General features: G+C 35.5%; 2 protein-coding genes across 3 annotated transcripts; both read right to left on the bottom strand.

Moving 5' to 3' along the window:
- Positions 1-2,000: 2,000 nt before the first annotated feature.
- LOC18012227 (diacylglycerol kinase 2) lies at positions 2,001-6,213 on the bottom strand. Of its 2 annotated transcripts, none has more exons than XM_024151373.1 (8): positions 6,072-6,197; positions 4,517-5,797; positions 3,979-4,354; positions 3,820-3,896; positions 3,546-3,665; positions 3,050-3,214; positions 2,745-2,882; positions 2,001-2,597 (listed from the first exon to the last, which is right to left on the bottom strand). In XM_024151373.1, exons 2-8 carry the CDS (start codon positions 5,624-5,626, stop codon positions 2,448-2,450), a joined length of 2,136 nt encoding a protein of 711 aa, XP_024007141.1. In that variant the 5' UTR covers positions 5,627-5,797; positions 6,072-6,197; the 3' UTR covers positions 2,001-2,447. The 2 variants fall into 2 exon arrangements, with proteins under 2 accessions (XP_024007141.1, XP_006394244.1); XM_006394182.2 differs by having other exon boundaries at positions 2,002-2,597; positions 4,517-5,676; positions 6,072-6,213.
- A 3,737-nt stretch (positions 6,214-9,950) lies between these two features.
- LOC18012338 (probable LRR receptor-like serine/threonine-protein kinase At5g63710) lies at positions 9,951-13,395 on the bottom strand. The gene is made up of 11 exons (XM_006394183.2): positions 13,280-13,395; positions 12,552-12,707; positions 12,340-12,469; positions 12,194-12,265; positions 11,948-12,091; positions 11,795-11,860; positions 11,637-11,707; positions 11,416-11,559; positions 10,999-11,340; positions 10,523-10,917; positions 9,951-10,440 (listed from the first exon to the last, which is right to left on the bottom strand). Exons 1-11 carry the CDS (start codon positions 13,290-13,292, stop codon positions 10,120-10,122), a joined length of 1,854 nt encoding a protein of 617 aa, XP_006394245.2. The 5' UTR covers positions 13,293-13,395; the 3' UTR covers positions 9,951-10,119.
- Positions 13,396-15,222: the final 1,827 nt, after the last annotated feature.

A 15,222-nucleotide genomic window follows, 5' to 3' on the forward strand; every position in this document is an offset into this window, starting at 1 on the left:
CAAGACCACAAAAAGTTCACGTAGATGACTCTTAAGAAATTCTATTTTATAGACATTGAAAAGGCCTTCATTTAGAAAACACAACTCAAGATCCAATAAAACAAAGGACCTCACTGGATCTAGTATTGTGCTTTAGAATCACGCTGAAAGATAAACAAACTGTAAGACAAAAACAAGAGAGTGATGGCCTTTTTTGCATGCTTTCAAACGAGCTCCTGCAGTGAAAACAATATAAGATGTCATAAACATAAAATGGACAAAGCTTATGGTAACAGATCACTTTAACAAAGACTAGAGGATGAATTCAGGAATGTAAAAAACACAAACAAAAGAACAAAAACGGATCCAAGCTTACATTCAAAAGGAACAATACATAAAGTCATAAACTAATGATGATGAAGTAGCTAAATCCTGATTAGTGATTAAGGTATCAGGCTACTGAGAATGTGATACATCAGAGAGAAGAATATAGCATTTATAGTCAGTTCGATCACAGATCCCCCCAACCTTTCAGATATTAGAAGAGCCAAAACATGCTGAGATCAATCAAAACAAAAAGAAAGTGACCAAAAGACATGACAAAATGATGTCTGAAAGCAATAAGATTATTCAGCAGGTTGTAACGGAGCCGGATAAATTGCAGCAAATCCAAACAAAAGAAACCACTGATAAGCATATAAAATATATATATATATATACAGAAGCAGAGTAAAGCAGCCATGACCCCAATTGGTTAATTGAAGCAGATTAAGCTGTCATAACTCAAATTTTTTTGACTGAAGCAGCCATTACTTTAATTTTTTTTAACTGAAGCAGATTAAGCAGCCATTGCTATGAAGCAGACATTAATTTTATTTTTTTAAGCTCTCTACCAAATGCCCACCATTGGCTTTTATGAACAAAAACTCATTGAAAACACAAAATCAGCAATTTCGTTCCCTCATGGACTCACGGGTCACCGACTAAAACAGAGACAAAAATCACGGCAGCAAGATTCAAACGATCTGCAAAATGAGAGTTTAAACATGCGCAAATCTGAGCAGATTTGAACAATCTGGATCAATAAATTTGGCGAAACAAGCGAGGGAGCTTACAGGAACAATGAAAAATGGAAAAAAAAATCTATAGGGTTTTGAGTGAGCAAACCTCCGCAAAATCTGTGTTGAGATCGATTGATGATGGGCAAGCGAAAATTTAGAACCTTTCGAAAAGCCAATCTATTTTCATTTCTCGGGTTCCTCGAATTCTGGGAATGAGGGGGTAGGATATTTCAGGAAAATGCTCGTCTTTTTGAGCTAAGCGTTCAGATTCGAAAAGAGTTCTTGCCACTACACCAACCTTCACATGGTGCGGTGAGCTGAGTGGTTTTAGATTCTTCTTATTTTCTTTATTTTCTTTTCACTATATAACGTTTTTTCCAGGAAGAAAATAAAAACTGTCCAGATTTCCCATAAATACCCAAAGAAAAATATAATGATAAGTAATAAATGATGTATAAATTTTGGATTGAAATATTACTTTTGATTTATGGTAATATCATAGAAAATTTTGAGGAAAAAATCTTGACTTCATCAGCAAGATATAACCGTTTTTTCTTTCAAATACTTGGTATAAATACTGCTCTATAATCGTTTTGGTCAAAATATTCTCTTTCCTTTCATAAATAATTATCATTATGTTGACTAAAAAGTCCATATAATCTAGCAGAATTATATGAAAAAGGACGAAAAAAAATTCGATAAAGAAACTCAAGCGTTATAAATTTCTTTATTATGTGGAATAATAGTGTGTACACAATTTTTTTTTATAATAAATTTTCAATATGTACAAAGTACTATCCGGATAATATAAAATCAAATGACATGTCTCTTTTTGGCTCTAATTTTTTCCTGAATTTTTTGCTCTGAAATTTGAAAATATTCTGTTCTTTTCTGTAGATATTTTTTTCGTTCACAGGATGGATGGCAAGGAGCTGTTTTATTTCGTTCTAATTTTTTTCGTTCCAATTCAAGGAGTACAAAATAATTTTGTAAGAATATTTCATTAAAAATAGGTCGTAGCCCAATGTTTCTCAATCCATAAGATAGACACGGCCCTGCATGGAGCTAATACAGTTGAAAACAGAGAAACGAAAAAGACGATTGATGGGTTGGGGGTAAATAAGCCTTTCTTTTCGTCTTCATGACTTTTGTATTTACCCGAAAAATGATCCCTGTATGTGTATATATTCAAATTACATTTCTTGAAGCCAATCTCTGTGGCTTTTCGTATGGGCACACACTATACAATGACACTCTTCACAAACATCAAAGGGGAAAAGAAACAAAAATAAGGGTAAAAGCGAAAATCTCGTACCCGGGGCTTCTAGTTGGTAAGACAAGACTGGAAGTTACTCTTCTTGTTAGCCAAAATTTGGTGAGAGGATTATCCGATTATATTATATTCTTCTATGAGAGACGAAGAGCCATTTGCTGAAGAAGAACTTTCTTCTGAGATGCATTTATGACTCCTTTGCATTCTGCATCGAGTAAGACCTCGTTCATTATGGCCGCTGCATGACCTCGAGGTTCATCCGATGCTCTTCTTAGCATAAATACCTGCATTCAATCCAACCCTTAGAACAACATCTTGGCATTACCGTTCCAATTTTCTTTCTTTACTAATGATCCCACACTCGTTAATAATAAATAATGGAGTTTCTTAGGATTTTTGTCATATGATTGATGCAAAGGAAATGATGTTACCTGTCCATGATGAGTTATCTCCAAGCAGCCAGGTTGCTGAATAAACGGTTCTCCATCTATTTGAACAGGGAAAGGACTAGACACATGTATTTTTATGACCTTTCCCTGTGCTAGCCTCCTCGCCTGAGAAAGACCGACCTGTAAGGGAGAATCGCGCGTTAAAAAATTTGTTGAATCTATTCATTTAAATCTTTTAGCCTCGCACTGAATAGAAATTACTGCTGAATATTTCTGCAGGTTTGAAGACGATGGTATAAAATGTATGAGAAAGACGAGGAAGGAGCCAATTCGAGAAGAGATCAGACCTGTAGTTTGCCCAGATGCCACGCTCCACGGACACATACAACCTCAAGTGTCTTGTCGTGCATAGACTGTATGCTAAAATTATCATCATGTTCATAATCATTTTGCCAAAGATCTACTCCACCCATATAGCTTCCAATGTTTAGTACTATTAGACCCTCTGAATCCTGAAAAGAACACAAATTAGAGGCATCATTTTCAAGAGGCAACAACAACGATGTTAGTCATTTGCTAAAATCAACATCTTATTCCCAGAAAATCAAAGCATTTTCCAGATGGGAAACAAATTGCAGTTGTCAACTATGGTTTTTACTTTTTACCAAGCGATTATGTGCTCTCTCTCATGCTCAAATTTTACCTAATATATGCTCAAATTTTAACTCTCTGGTCGGGATTTCGGTATTAGCAAAAAACGAAAAGGCACAGCGTTAAACAAATCCTATAACAACACACCACACAAGACAGGAAGAAAGGACTGAGTTAATTAAAGTACGATACCATAGGGATCTCAACGTCTTTTCCATCAACTTCAAGCCAAACTTGCCATGGTAAATCGGCACATGCTCGATCCATGATATCCCTCGCACCTTCTTTAGCATATCGTAATTTATTTACAAACTACATAAAATCAAGATAAACAAATATATCAGCCGTTGCTTTTGTTTAACTACGATATTAGGAGGCTTATCGGGTTAAGCCACAATGCTACGTAGCTTCATCCACATTCTGGTTCTCATACAAGTTCCGGATAAAGAAAACACAACAGGAATACCTGACTACAAAACTTCTCAGGATTTTCTTGCCGCATCATGTGAAATTCATACGCAACCTTGGCATCACAGCCAATACCTAAACAAAGAAAACGTCAGCTATTGTTCATGATCCATGAGACCATGACAGGGAACAACGTATAGAAAATTCATAAGCGTACCTAAGTAATTCATCATAAATTTGTGGCCTTCTCTTGCTGGAAATTTTTCTGTATTCTCTTCTTTAATCTTTACACTCCAACGATCCAACATTGTAACTGCAGCATGATCAATGTCTTGCAAAAACGTCCTTAAACTTCCTTGTCCATCAACTACTGAAACACCTCTTCCCCACTGCAAAACTCTAGATAAATCATTTCCTGTGCCTAACGGAAGAATAGAGACAGGTGGAGGGGATTCGAAATTGCGCTTCTCAATGGCATCAAGCACCCAAGCAACTGTTCCATCTCCCCCACACACCAAAACCCTAAAATACTTCACTTTGCTAAATAGGTCTAGACCAGCATCTGGCCCTTCACAAGAGCCAAGCTCAAAGACCTGTACTAGAACAAAGCAATTATCATTAGTGAAATTATACCCAAAAGATTCAATATGTTTACAAGCAAATAAGATCAAATTAAAAAATTTAAGCCATTACTTGCTACTAAAATAGATTTACAACTATAGTGGATTTCTGAGAAACTGAAGCTCATATGTTACCTGTACTGGATTTAAGAACATATTAAGTCTCCTATGAAGAAAAGGACCGAGTTGACCTCCACTCTTGGCGTTAATAAAGACCAAAAGCGGTCTTGCATCAGGGGGCAAATCAACCAAGGCATACTTCTTCGTAAAATTAAAAGCAGCACTTTTGCTTCGTTTGGGCCCCCCTATACCATTTTGCATTCCCTTACCATTAGGCATATCTGAGACCTTCTTTACGCAGTCCATGCTCCTATCTCTGCGTAGCTTCTTCACCACAAGGCCATTAATTACGCTTTTCACAGGATTACTGGCTGAATCCTCCAATAGCTTACCACTAATAGGGGCATTCCCATTTTTACCCCTGTGACGCTTCCTTCTCACATGCCCTCGTATAGATGCTAACTCGTTTTTAATAGTACTCAGTACTCCATCTACACCATTTTCTTCTCTGACTTTTACATGTACTGGAGAGAGGATTACCCGTCTGAGAGAGCCAAGATCACAAGCGTCACCAGATTCCTTGGACATAATCATGTGACACTTTACATGTATGAGGCGCTGGCACCAAAGGCAGTGCCACATTGGAGAAGCTTCAATGAAAGGAATACCGCACGGTTCATCACAGTAGAAGCAAAAGGCAGACATGTCAGCATTATCATCCATGTTAACCCACCGCTCAGACCAGTGATGTCTGACATGGTCAGATCCGGCTTGTGCAACACATTTGCAGTCTTTTGCTGCAGAGCCTGAGCAATAAAAGTGAGCTGCTACACCGCACACAGAACATCGGTGGACGGGAATACTCAGAGCTGCCTTATTAGAAACATTTTGGCCTGGAACAAGAGTGTACAGACAAACGCAGCATGTGGATGGCTGGGGTCCATAACCGTAATCATCAGTCCATTGATGATGAGAAAGTGGAACTCTCAATCTTTTCCATACCTTCTTCTTCTCCCTAGCAGCAGCTTTAACCCAATTTAAAGAAGTTTTCTTCTGCCATTTAAGAATTGTGTACACAACAGCCAGAACCCCAAAAGATCCAGTTACAAGCCATCCAAATATAAACGGACTATCAGCACCAGAACTAATAAGCCACTGAATAAGAGAGAACCCGACTTCCATCATTACAGGCTCTAAAACGTCATTTCCTATTTAACTTGTAGCCCAGACGATACCTGCCAGATAATGATAAACTTGTATTACGCAAGAGATTGACTATACCAAGAACAGTCACAGATTCAATATACTTAGTGACGTATTTTTCTCCCTTTCATTCATCGTGCCAGCTAAGGGTACCTATTCAATTCGAAAAAGTATGCCGATTCATCTCTGTTCAATTCCAAATTAAATAGTCTATGCCGCAATTTTGTCTAAAATCCCCCAAAACTAAACGAAATCAAGCAATTCGGAGAAGAACAACAAACAAATCAAGCAAAATGCAGAAAAACATGAGACAGGAACAGGTCGTCATGGGAATCGAGTACCGATCTAATCGAAAAATTAAAAAAGGTAAGCTAAAAATCCAGATCTGACGCGAATTCGAACAGACGAGTTAATTAAAAGTCCGTACCAGGTGAAAAAAATAGAGAATCGGATCGAAGTTCACGACGGAGATCGGCAAAGAAAACCTAGATTTTCCGAGCACCAGTAAAATTTCTCCAGTTCCTTTTCCTCCTCGAAGCCAGCGAGAGGAGAAAGAGAAAGAAAAAAAAAAGTTAGAGAGAGAGAGAGGGGAAAGTTTTTATAACGAAGGGTGAAAAGCAAAAGGCGGGATTTGGGCTATACGCAACAAACGCGCCTTTCCTCGATCGAGCGACCACTCTCTCTCTCTCTACCCGTGCCGCACGACGTGCGGGCCACGGGTTCGTCGACGTTGGCTTCTTAGAGGTTCTCCTTCTTTTACCGTTATACCCCTAGGATAAATTGTTGTGACATCACTTGCAAGAAAAACAACCAATCATATCGCTCGCATTGCTTAGTCGTGACGTCATTTGCAGGAAAAAGAACCACTCGCCACATGCCCCAGATTTGTATTCACTTCGTCAAACAAAAACAAAATTTTAATTTTGACGCTCCAAGTCAATTTTTAATCGCTTATATTGATAATCATTAATCAAAGAAGAGTAATGTTGAATTAATTTGTTTTTCTTTTTATTGGCTGCTGTATAAGTTGTCAAAAGAAAAATAAGGTAAATATAAAATATAAAGTCTTTTTATTGGCTGCTGTAACTAACATTTCAACTTGACGAGACATTTTAGTATTGCGGAAACCCATCCTTTCCATATCTTTCACGTGCAAAGGTTTCTTTTGCTCTTTGTTTTAAACCTTCTTCTTTTTCTTATTTATACTCTTCCCACCTCCGTTGAAATAGTACTACAAATACAACAAATTTTGACCCCAAAAACGTACAATTAGTTGATAAATAGTTCAATAGTTTTATACATTGAAAAATTGGAAAAAAATTACAAACGGAACTAGTAGATGTGAAAAAAGGAAAAAAAAAAACGGTAGATCGACAAGATTTTGTTTTTCATGATTATGTAACGTCCTTTTCCCCAACGTAATATGAATAGATATCAAACGTTTTAAGAAGAGAAAATTAAGGTAAAATAAAAATACCTCTGAAAGTAAAAACAAGATCCAGATTTCTTTTTATTAGTGAAAAGAATGGTTATAAACCTTGCGTAAGAAAGACGCTCGGAATCCTTCAAGGGAAAACAAAGATTAAACATAAGAGGAAAAAACCGTGAATATTTTAAAGAACATAATTCTAGCTGTTTGAAGAGTTTGTCTTTTTTTTTTAAGAAAGTTTAATTTGTTTGAAGAGTTTGTCAAAGCCTCAATGCATGGTTTATATCAATTAACACTATAACATGATTCATAAAACGAATCTAGATGGACCAAGGAGCTTCAGAGATATATGTATATGCATGGCAATATATTATAAACCATGAATCAATGACTGTGATGAGAGGTGATGTAAAAGCGAAAATCTTGGGGAAACTGCGATAAATAGGTTGAGGGGAATGAAGCCTGGTCCGAGAATCATTTAGAGCCTTATATTTGGTTAAAGAATTACTCTTCATGACCTCGAGCCAAACAACATTCCTCTAAACCCTAGATCGCTTCAGAATAGAAAGAAGATGAAGAAGAAAAGAAAGTGATCAACTAATTTATGTAATAAGAACAACAAGGAAGGAAGTATGTGACAGGGCAAGAGACCCTCGTAGTTTCTTCTATTTATAGAGCGGACAAAAGATCTAAGCCCTAGATCCTCCTTTTGTATTTTCTTTCACTGAATTAGTAATTTTTGTTTATTAGTATTTGATTAATTATGGTTATTGTCTTTATATGGTGAGTGTAGGGTTACCTAAAATAGAATTTCACAGTGAAAGCCAGAGTGGTAAAATCCGACATACTCCAAGTTAGTACATTCAAAGTTCAAACCCTTTTCATGTTTTAAATTAATTTACTCTGACAAAAATATCCAGAATTGTCTTTAATTGTTTCTTATATATATTGAATAACCGTCATTTCCGAGGCCAACAGCAATCGTTCTCTTATTTAAAATCCCTGTTAAGTCCCCAGAACTATATCTGCATATATATAATTATCTATCAAGCGTTGAATGTTTGTAACTAGTTCTTGGTTCTTACCACTAAACGATGTAGTTAGATTACATGCTAAGTTATGCTAACTATAGGATCATTTACTTTTATAAACTTAATTTCCAAAACATATAAATACATACATGATACATAACGGTAAGTGTGTATGTATGCATATATATATGTCGAGTGTATTGAATGCAAGACAAGTACCTTCGTCTCGATTTATAATTACCTTATTATTACTTTTGGCTCCACCTCAACGGCTTACTAAATTTTTGTCCTTTTTAGCTATAAATTAAAGTAGTTGTATGCTTTTACATCTCTGAGGTCGTTTTACCAATTCATGTACTGGTACAGAAATGACTTGCGATGTTATAGGCTTTTAGTAGTGACCAAATTTTGTTGATCATGTTTAATTGATCTTTCTTCCATTTTGCAAAAACAATGATAACAAAACAAGAATCTTTTCATCACATTTACCACATCCAAGCCGGAGTAACGTGGGTTTCGAGTATGTGCCATGCAATATATACGTACGTATAAAAAATAAATATATATGTATTCTGTTACCTACATGAGGACTTGGGGTGATGCAATGTACATACAAATTAATTGCTCTGAAAACGACAAAACATTGGTTTTGTCTTCACATCGGTCCGTGCCAATTTTCATCTTGTAGATCTGATCGATTTAATCTCAATGTAATTAACTGTTTTTTTCTTGTAGCAACATCTCAATGTAAAATGTTATATGTGTGTTTTCATAATATTTTAGTATTTTTCAGCTTTTGGGGGGGAGTGGGGTTTTGAGTTTGGTTATTTAGGGTGTGTCTCAGAGGCTCAGGAGAAATACCCGAAGAACACGTCACAGCAAAGCAAAGAGATAGAAGAAGAAAAAGATGATCTGGATCGTCCATTTCTAGTTGAATCGAGCGGTGGAGAGCAAAGTTACCTGGGAACCGGACATGTCGGTGTCAGCGGAAACCAAGCACCAATAACCGAGAAAAACAGCCCGGTTTACGAGGGAGAAAGAGACGACGACTCTTTTTCACTGACCGCTTACGTCTGTCTCCGGTCCCATTTATTGCCTCTTCTTTCATTAAACGCACACAAAGTACAACATAATTTTTATTATAAAAAAAGTCTTCTAAAATACTACTATTGATTTGTATTTGCCTTTAGCATCAGAGGATCTAGAGTTTAAGAATAAGTCCTAATCCATGAAAGTTCTGTTTTTATGAATCCGAAATCTGAATTATCTCCCTCCATCATGAGGTCGAAACTCAATTGTATATAACATTTCGATGATTAATGCTTAATCACCTGGTCACATAATTCTCTTTGACAACACTCTTCAAACAAATAATGATCATAACAAAAAAGAATGCAAGTATGCAGAGTCAGAGATACAAAAAAAAATAAAAAGTCAATTAGTTGAAAAAAAAAAATTTATTATTATCTATAATCAACATAAGATAATGGGGAAAAAACTCAACATATATAAGATTAGCCATAACCATCACGTTAATTTTTTTTGTTAGTTTCTAGCTTATATATGTGTATACATTTCGCAAATTGTCATATTTTGGGGAAAATGTGACAATACAAAGTTTCAGAAAAAACTAAAGAACCAACGAAATTTGAAGGACTGAGCTCAAAATTTTATAACTTCCGAACGACGTAACATCCTTTCTAAAAACAGAGCAAAAACCAGAAGAATGCTTTTTTAAAAAAAAGAAGAGAAAACTGATTGTTATGGAGGCAAAGAGTCCAGAACAATCATCACTAAGATCTTATTATATCACAATAACCAATTTATATATACAAGAAAACACAACTAGGTTGTACATGTTATGTATATCATATGATCTATTACACAAATCAAGGTTGTGTTTTTCTTCGTGTTCCCATCTGTTTCAATACAATTAGCAGTTGAAGTACACTTTTTTAAGTTTATCTGTTGTAATGCAAAGTTTGTTTTCAAATATCTTTCTCTTTCTTTATCCTTCATCTTGCTGAGGATAATCTAATAGATTCCTGATCAACGGTGGATTCTTCTTCATCCCAAGTAGCTGGTAAAGTCGGAAGCAACAATGCTTCTTTGTTCCTAACTTCTTCAAGCTGTTCCCACTCGGCCCATTTTACAGCCAAACCACCAGTCCCTTGAAGCATCTTAACCACTTCAGACATCGCTGGTCTATCTTCCGGTGAGCCTTGTGTGCAGAGAAGAGCCACTTGAACTATGGTTTCAACTTCTTTGGAGTCATACGTTGTCAAATTGCCATCAACAATGTCTCTAAGTCTCTGTTCTCTCAACAGCTTCTTTATCTGTTTCATACACATCAAAAACTTAAGAGATTAGTTTCATCATGTCCTCTCTCATAAAGAAGAAAGCTTATTAAAGTCTTACATGATCAAGTAAGAGAACATTTTCCTCTTCTTCCAAGCGTGAAAAGTCTATTGCGCGCTGACCAGTAACGAGTTCAAGAAGTGTTATACCGTAACCGAAAACATCAGTTTTCTCTGATGATTTTCCTGTGCAGAGATACTCTGGAGCAATGTGACCCATTGTGCCTCGGACTTGAGTTGTGACATGAGTCAGCGATGTGTCCACAAGCTTAGCTAAACCAAAATCACCAAGAACAGGCTCAAAATCGTTGTCCAAAAGTATGTTTGCAGCCTTGAGATCTCGGTGTATGATCTTCGGGTTACAATGCTCGTGTAGATACTCTAAACCGTGAGCTGAACCGAATGCTACACGCTTCCTCGCTGGCCAGTCTAATCCTTCCTCTCCCGACTTCAAATCTAACATGTACAAACAATTCTCTTTAGCACACAATAGAAGAATCTAAGTCGATTAAAGAGAAGCCACGTGTGCGGTAATACCTCTAAGTCGATATGCGACGCTAAGGTTTTCCATGTATGGATACACAAGGATTCTCTCGGAGGAAGTTGTGCAGAAGCCAATAAGGCGTAAGAGATTCTTGTGAACCGCAACGCTTATGAGCTGAATCTCTCTTTGAAACGCAGCTTCTCCTCCTGGACTGAAGTAATCCGCAAGGCGTTTCACAGCAACTTTGGTTTTGTCTGGAAGCAAACCTCTGTAAACTTTTCCAAATCCTCCTTGTCCGATCAAATTGCTCTCGTTGAAACTATCTGTTGCGAGCTGGATTTCGCGCAAAGAGAATCTTTTTAGCTGTCCAAAGGAAATCTTCCTGTCATCTTCACCTGCAATTTTTCAAGGAAAATAAAGATAGTGATATAACGAGACATTTGATTGTAAATATATGTGAATTTTCTTACCAGCTACATCGAAGAAGATGTCGTTTTTGGTTCTGCGAAGGCGATGGTGATGATACATAACCATAGCTCCAATGAATAAGATTATAGAAGCAACGCAAGTTGCTGTTAAAGTGATGTCTCTAAGCTTCTTCTTGGAGGATGTGACTGCACTTTAGAGATATTAATTAGTTAAGTCTGTTCTGTTTGTATGTGAATTGGATGAAGAAGAAAGAGCTAAGAACCTGGAAGACGTGAACTCGAAGAACAGGGCTGATTCAAGCTTTTACCACATATGAGATGAGTTCCTGAAAAACTGAAGGAATCATAAAAGGTGATTACACTGTAGTGAGAAGTCACTGTGACTTAAGTTAGACTCATGAGAGAAAAAAAGAGAATTTACTCGAATGTTGGGATTGAGAAGAACTGTGTTGGGATGCTTCCTGTTAAATTATTGGATGAGAGATCCCTGTAATCAAATTTCATTGCTTGATTAAAGCCATAATATAACTCTCATAAACTCACATTTCATAGAAGGTTCATAAGAGAGTATTACAAGTGCTTTAGATTAGAGAGTTGACTCCAGCTTTCCGGTATAGAGCCGCTGAATCTGTTCATGGATAGGTTTAAAGTCTGTAGATTAACCATGTTCCCAAGATAATCTGGTAAAGCACCAGATAAACTATTGTTTTGTAACTCTCTGCATTAAAGACATCAAGAACAATATTATGATTTAGTGGAATCTATCCCGGAATCTATCTATAGAGAATCTCGTGAGTGGAAATGGTTTGTGATGACTTACAGTGTAATCAAGAACTTCAGTTTTGTAATAGCTGGAGAGAGTGTTCCGGTGAATCCATTTGTGGCAAGACTCCTACGAAATGATACAAAATAGTCTCAACACAATGCGAAATCTCAGGAAACTAAACTTGAGAGAAGTGATCTTACAGCGCAACAACACTCTGGTCTCTGCACGTGACATAAGACCAACTAAAGCAAGGGCTCACGAAATCGCGTGTCCATCTAAGACGATTGCTCGAATCATTAAGTGAGTCTCTGAGCTGCAACAAAGCTCCTCCTAGCAGATCGATATGAACAATATGTAAATCAGTTAATACCATTAGATCATTGATTTATATATAAACGGTTATATTAATTACCTTCGATATCTGGTTGAGTTGATGAAGAAGTGATTCCCAAAAAAGCAAAGGCCATGAAGCATTGTAATATCAATTTCTGATTTTTCCATTTACAACAATCTCTTTGAATGAATTCTCTTCGAGTTCTTGGAGGATTGCGAAATCTTTCACCGTTCCCTGCCGTTTATAAGATATAATAAGAAATATTATATAAAGATGAAATCAATCAAACTCACTTCAGAAATCTTTTTTTTTTCGATCTGCACAATATTTAGTCTAGATAACATCAAACATAATGATCGACGGAAAACATTCCTTATGATCAAACAATGTTCATGAGTGTGCAAAAAATAAAAAAAATAAACCGATTCATTGGTCTAGTTATCTATTAATAACTAACAACAGCTTTGTTTGTTTTTGATGTGAAACATCGTCATATCAGTCAATAACTTCCTCATCAGAGCTCATTAGAAGCCAAAACATTAAGAAAATGGAAACTTATAAAGCATCAAGAACAGCACGTTTTATGATTGTGTCTTTGATTCTTTGCTTTTGATGTTCAAATACTCTCTTAAAAACCTCTCTGTTTTCAACTAAATATGTACCAAATATTTTGTTAACTTGAAGCTAAAAGAAGCTATAAAGTTATATTACATAAGATAACAAAAACCAAGAAGCATAATTAATATATAATGGTGAAACAATAGACATTAAAGTGTGAGAAAAATTAAAAACAAAGCTTTTAGTACCTGACTGAGCCATAGATAAGCTGAAACACACTCTAAACACAAGAGAACAAAAACATGGGCTGTGAAGAGAAATGGAGGATTTGTGTAATAATGAAGCAACAATAAAGGAAAAAAAAAAAATTATCTAAGAAGATGACCCTTTTAGGTTAGTGCCTTTATTGGACCCACAAAAGGTATTTTCCAAGTTTTTTTGTTTAACTCGCTGATCTAAAGAAGAAGAAGAAATGCTGCTTTGAGGGAAAGAGAATCCCACTACGTTGAAACATCTTTTATTTCTTAAATGGTGGTGTGTTTGTTTCCTTTCTTTGCTTCTTTATTTTGGGTGATCTCTTTTTCAAGTGTGGGACTTCATTGTGAATGGGACTAAAAGGTGAAATGAATGAACCTACAAAATAATAATATTGAAGAGTGTTTTTGAATGAATCAGTAATTTAAAACAAGCTAATTACTTAATGAAGAACTTAGTTATGTTTGGGAAAATGGCTTCTGATGTAGGAATAGACAGAAGCATGTGTAAGAAGGTTCCACTTGTTCGGATTATATTCCACTATTCTGGACGATGGCAATGCAAAAGGGCATTTTTATATATATTCCTCTCATCTCCGACCTTCAAAATGAGAGGAAAAAGTTTATATGCAAACTAAAATATTTTTTGGACAAAATAACAGATGGAAACCTTATACATTGTCTTCTGATTTTTATGAAAGAAGGCAAGCATCTTTCTTTTACGTAGTTTTTTTAATGAAACATAAAAAATCATCCGTTTTCATATGTATAGTAGCAGTCTAGTAGACTTGAACTGGATCTGATAAGACTGAAACAATATTTTAAAACCATTTGTTATCAGCCTATAGCTATCCACTTTTTTAGTAGAATAATAAAATTTCAAACATCGAAAATTTTAATTTCTGGCATTTAAAAAGGCAAGCCATTGATTTTTTCTAATTTTGTTTTTTTTTCTAACGAATCGAATTACAACTTATTTTTGAGTCACAAGTCATCACAATCTGGTATTTAAAAGACCAATAATTACTTTGTCCAAGAACAGGAAAAAAAGAGCAATAATGTTTAGCAAAATATAGGATTTTGTATTAAGCTTTGTTAAAACATCACGTATGCAAATCTGAGATTTCTCTTCGTTAAAATAGAAACGCAGGCTTGTAAGTTAAAAATGAGAGAACAAGTAAGATAATTCTAAAGAAAAAAAAACAGGTTAGGAAAAAAAAAAACATAATGTGAGGAAGAAGCAAGGTAAGAATATATACGGAAGAATGACATAAATAATATCAAAATGTATTAATATATGCTTGAACTTGAATATGTTCTTATGCTCATCCCTTTATTGTCATGCGATTCTTCACCTATTGTGACTTTTGTTCGATTTGATGATCATCGCAATCGACAACGTATATTTAAAAAGTGTAATTTTATCTACATTCACAAACGAAACAAAAACAATACTGTACTCCTGTTTCTATTTTATTAGAAAAGAAAATGAATTAGGATAGGTGAAAACAAATGAAATTTAACATTTGAAACCAATATATGTATACTACTACTTGATTACACCTGTATTAAATGTAGGTCAACTTTACTTATCAATAAACTATTTTTATAATTTGTGTATTCGGAATTTCCAACCACAAATTCCAACCATCGATCCAGAGAGAGAGACATTTTAAACGGTGAATTGAAACAATAAAAGTGTAATTTTTTTTTATCTACATTCGGTAAATTCGAAATTAAAATCTGCATGGTTCGATATTATCCTCTAAAGATCATTTTCTTTTTTCTTCTGAGCAATCAATCGATAGCCGATTGTCAGACTCTGTAAAACGCGACTTTTTCGAAAGACTTTCTTTATATGAACGAGTTCCAAGATCACGAGAAAAACATTACACTGTGGACCACTCATTTTACGAAACAGCCCTTTGAAAAAATCG

Source organism: Eutrema salsugineum, unplaced genomic scaffold (assembly GCF_000478725.1).
Source record: "Eutrema salsugineum unplaced genomic scaffold, Eutsalg1_0 scaffold_6, whole genome shotgun sequence".
Lineage (NCBI taxonomy): Eukaryota > Viridiplantae > Streptophyta > Magnoliopsida > Brassicales > Brassicaceae > Eutrema > Eutrema salsugineum.

Coding starts and splice junctions, on each gene's coding strand:
- LOC18012227 (XM_024151373.1), bottom strand. CDS start 5,626: ATGATGGAAGTCGGGTTCTCTCTTATTCAGTGGCTTATTAGTTCTGGT. Junction 4,355..4,516: donor TGTTCTTAAATCCAGTACAG/GTAACATATGAG, acceptor GTTCTAGTACAG/GTCTTTGAGCTTGGCTCTTG. Junction 2,883..3,049: donor GGCATCTGGGCAAACTACAG/GTCTGATCTCTT, acceptor TCTCCCTTACAG/GTCGGTCTTTCTCAGGCGAG.
- LOC18012338 (XM_006394183.2), bottom strand. Junction 11,708..11,794: donor TTCTCAATCCCAACATTCGA/GTAAATTCTCTT, acceptor TGATTCCTTCAG/TTTTTCAGGAACTCATCTCA. Junction 11,560..11,636: donor TTCGAGTTCACGTCTTCCAG/GTTCTTAGCTCT, acceptor TCTAAAGTGCAG/TCACATCCTCCAAGAAGAAG.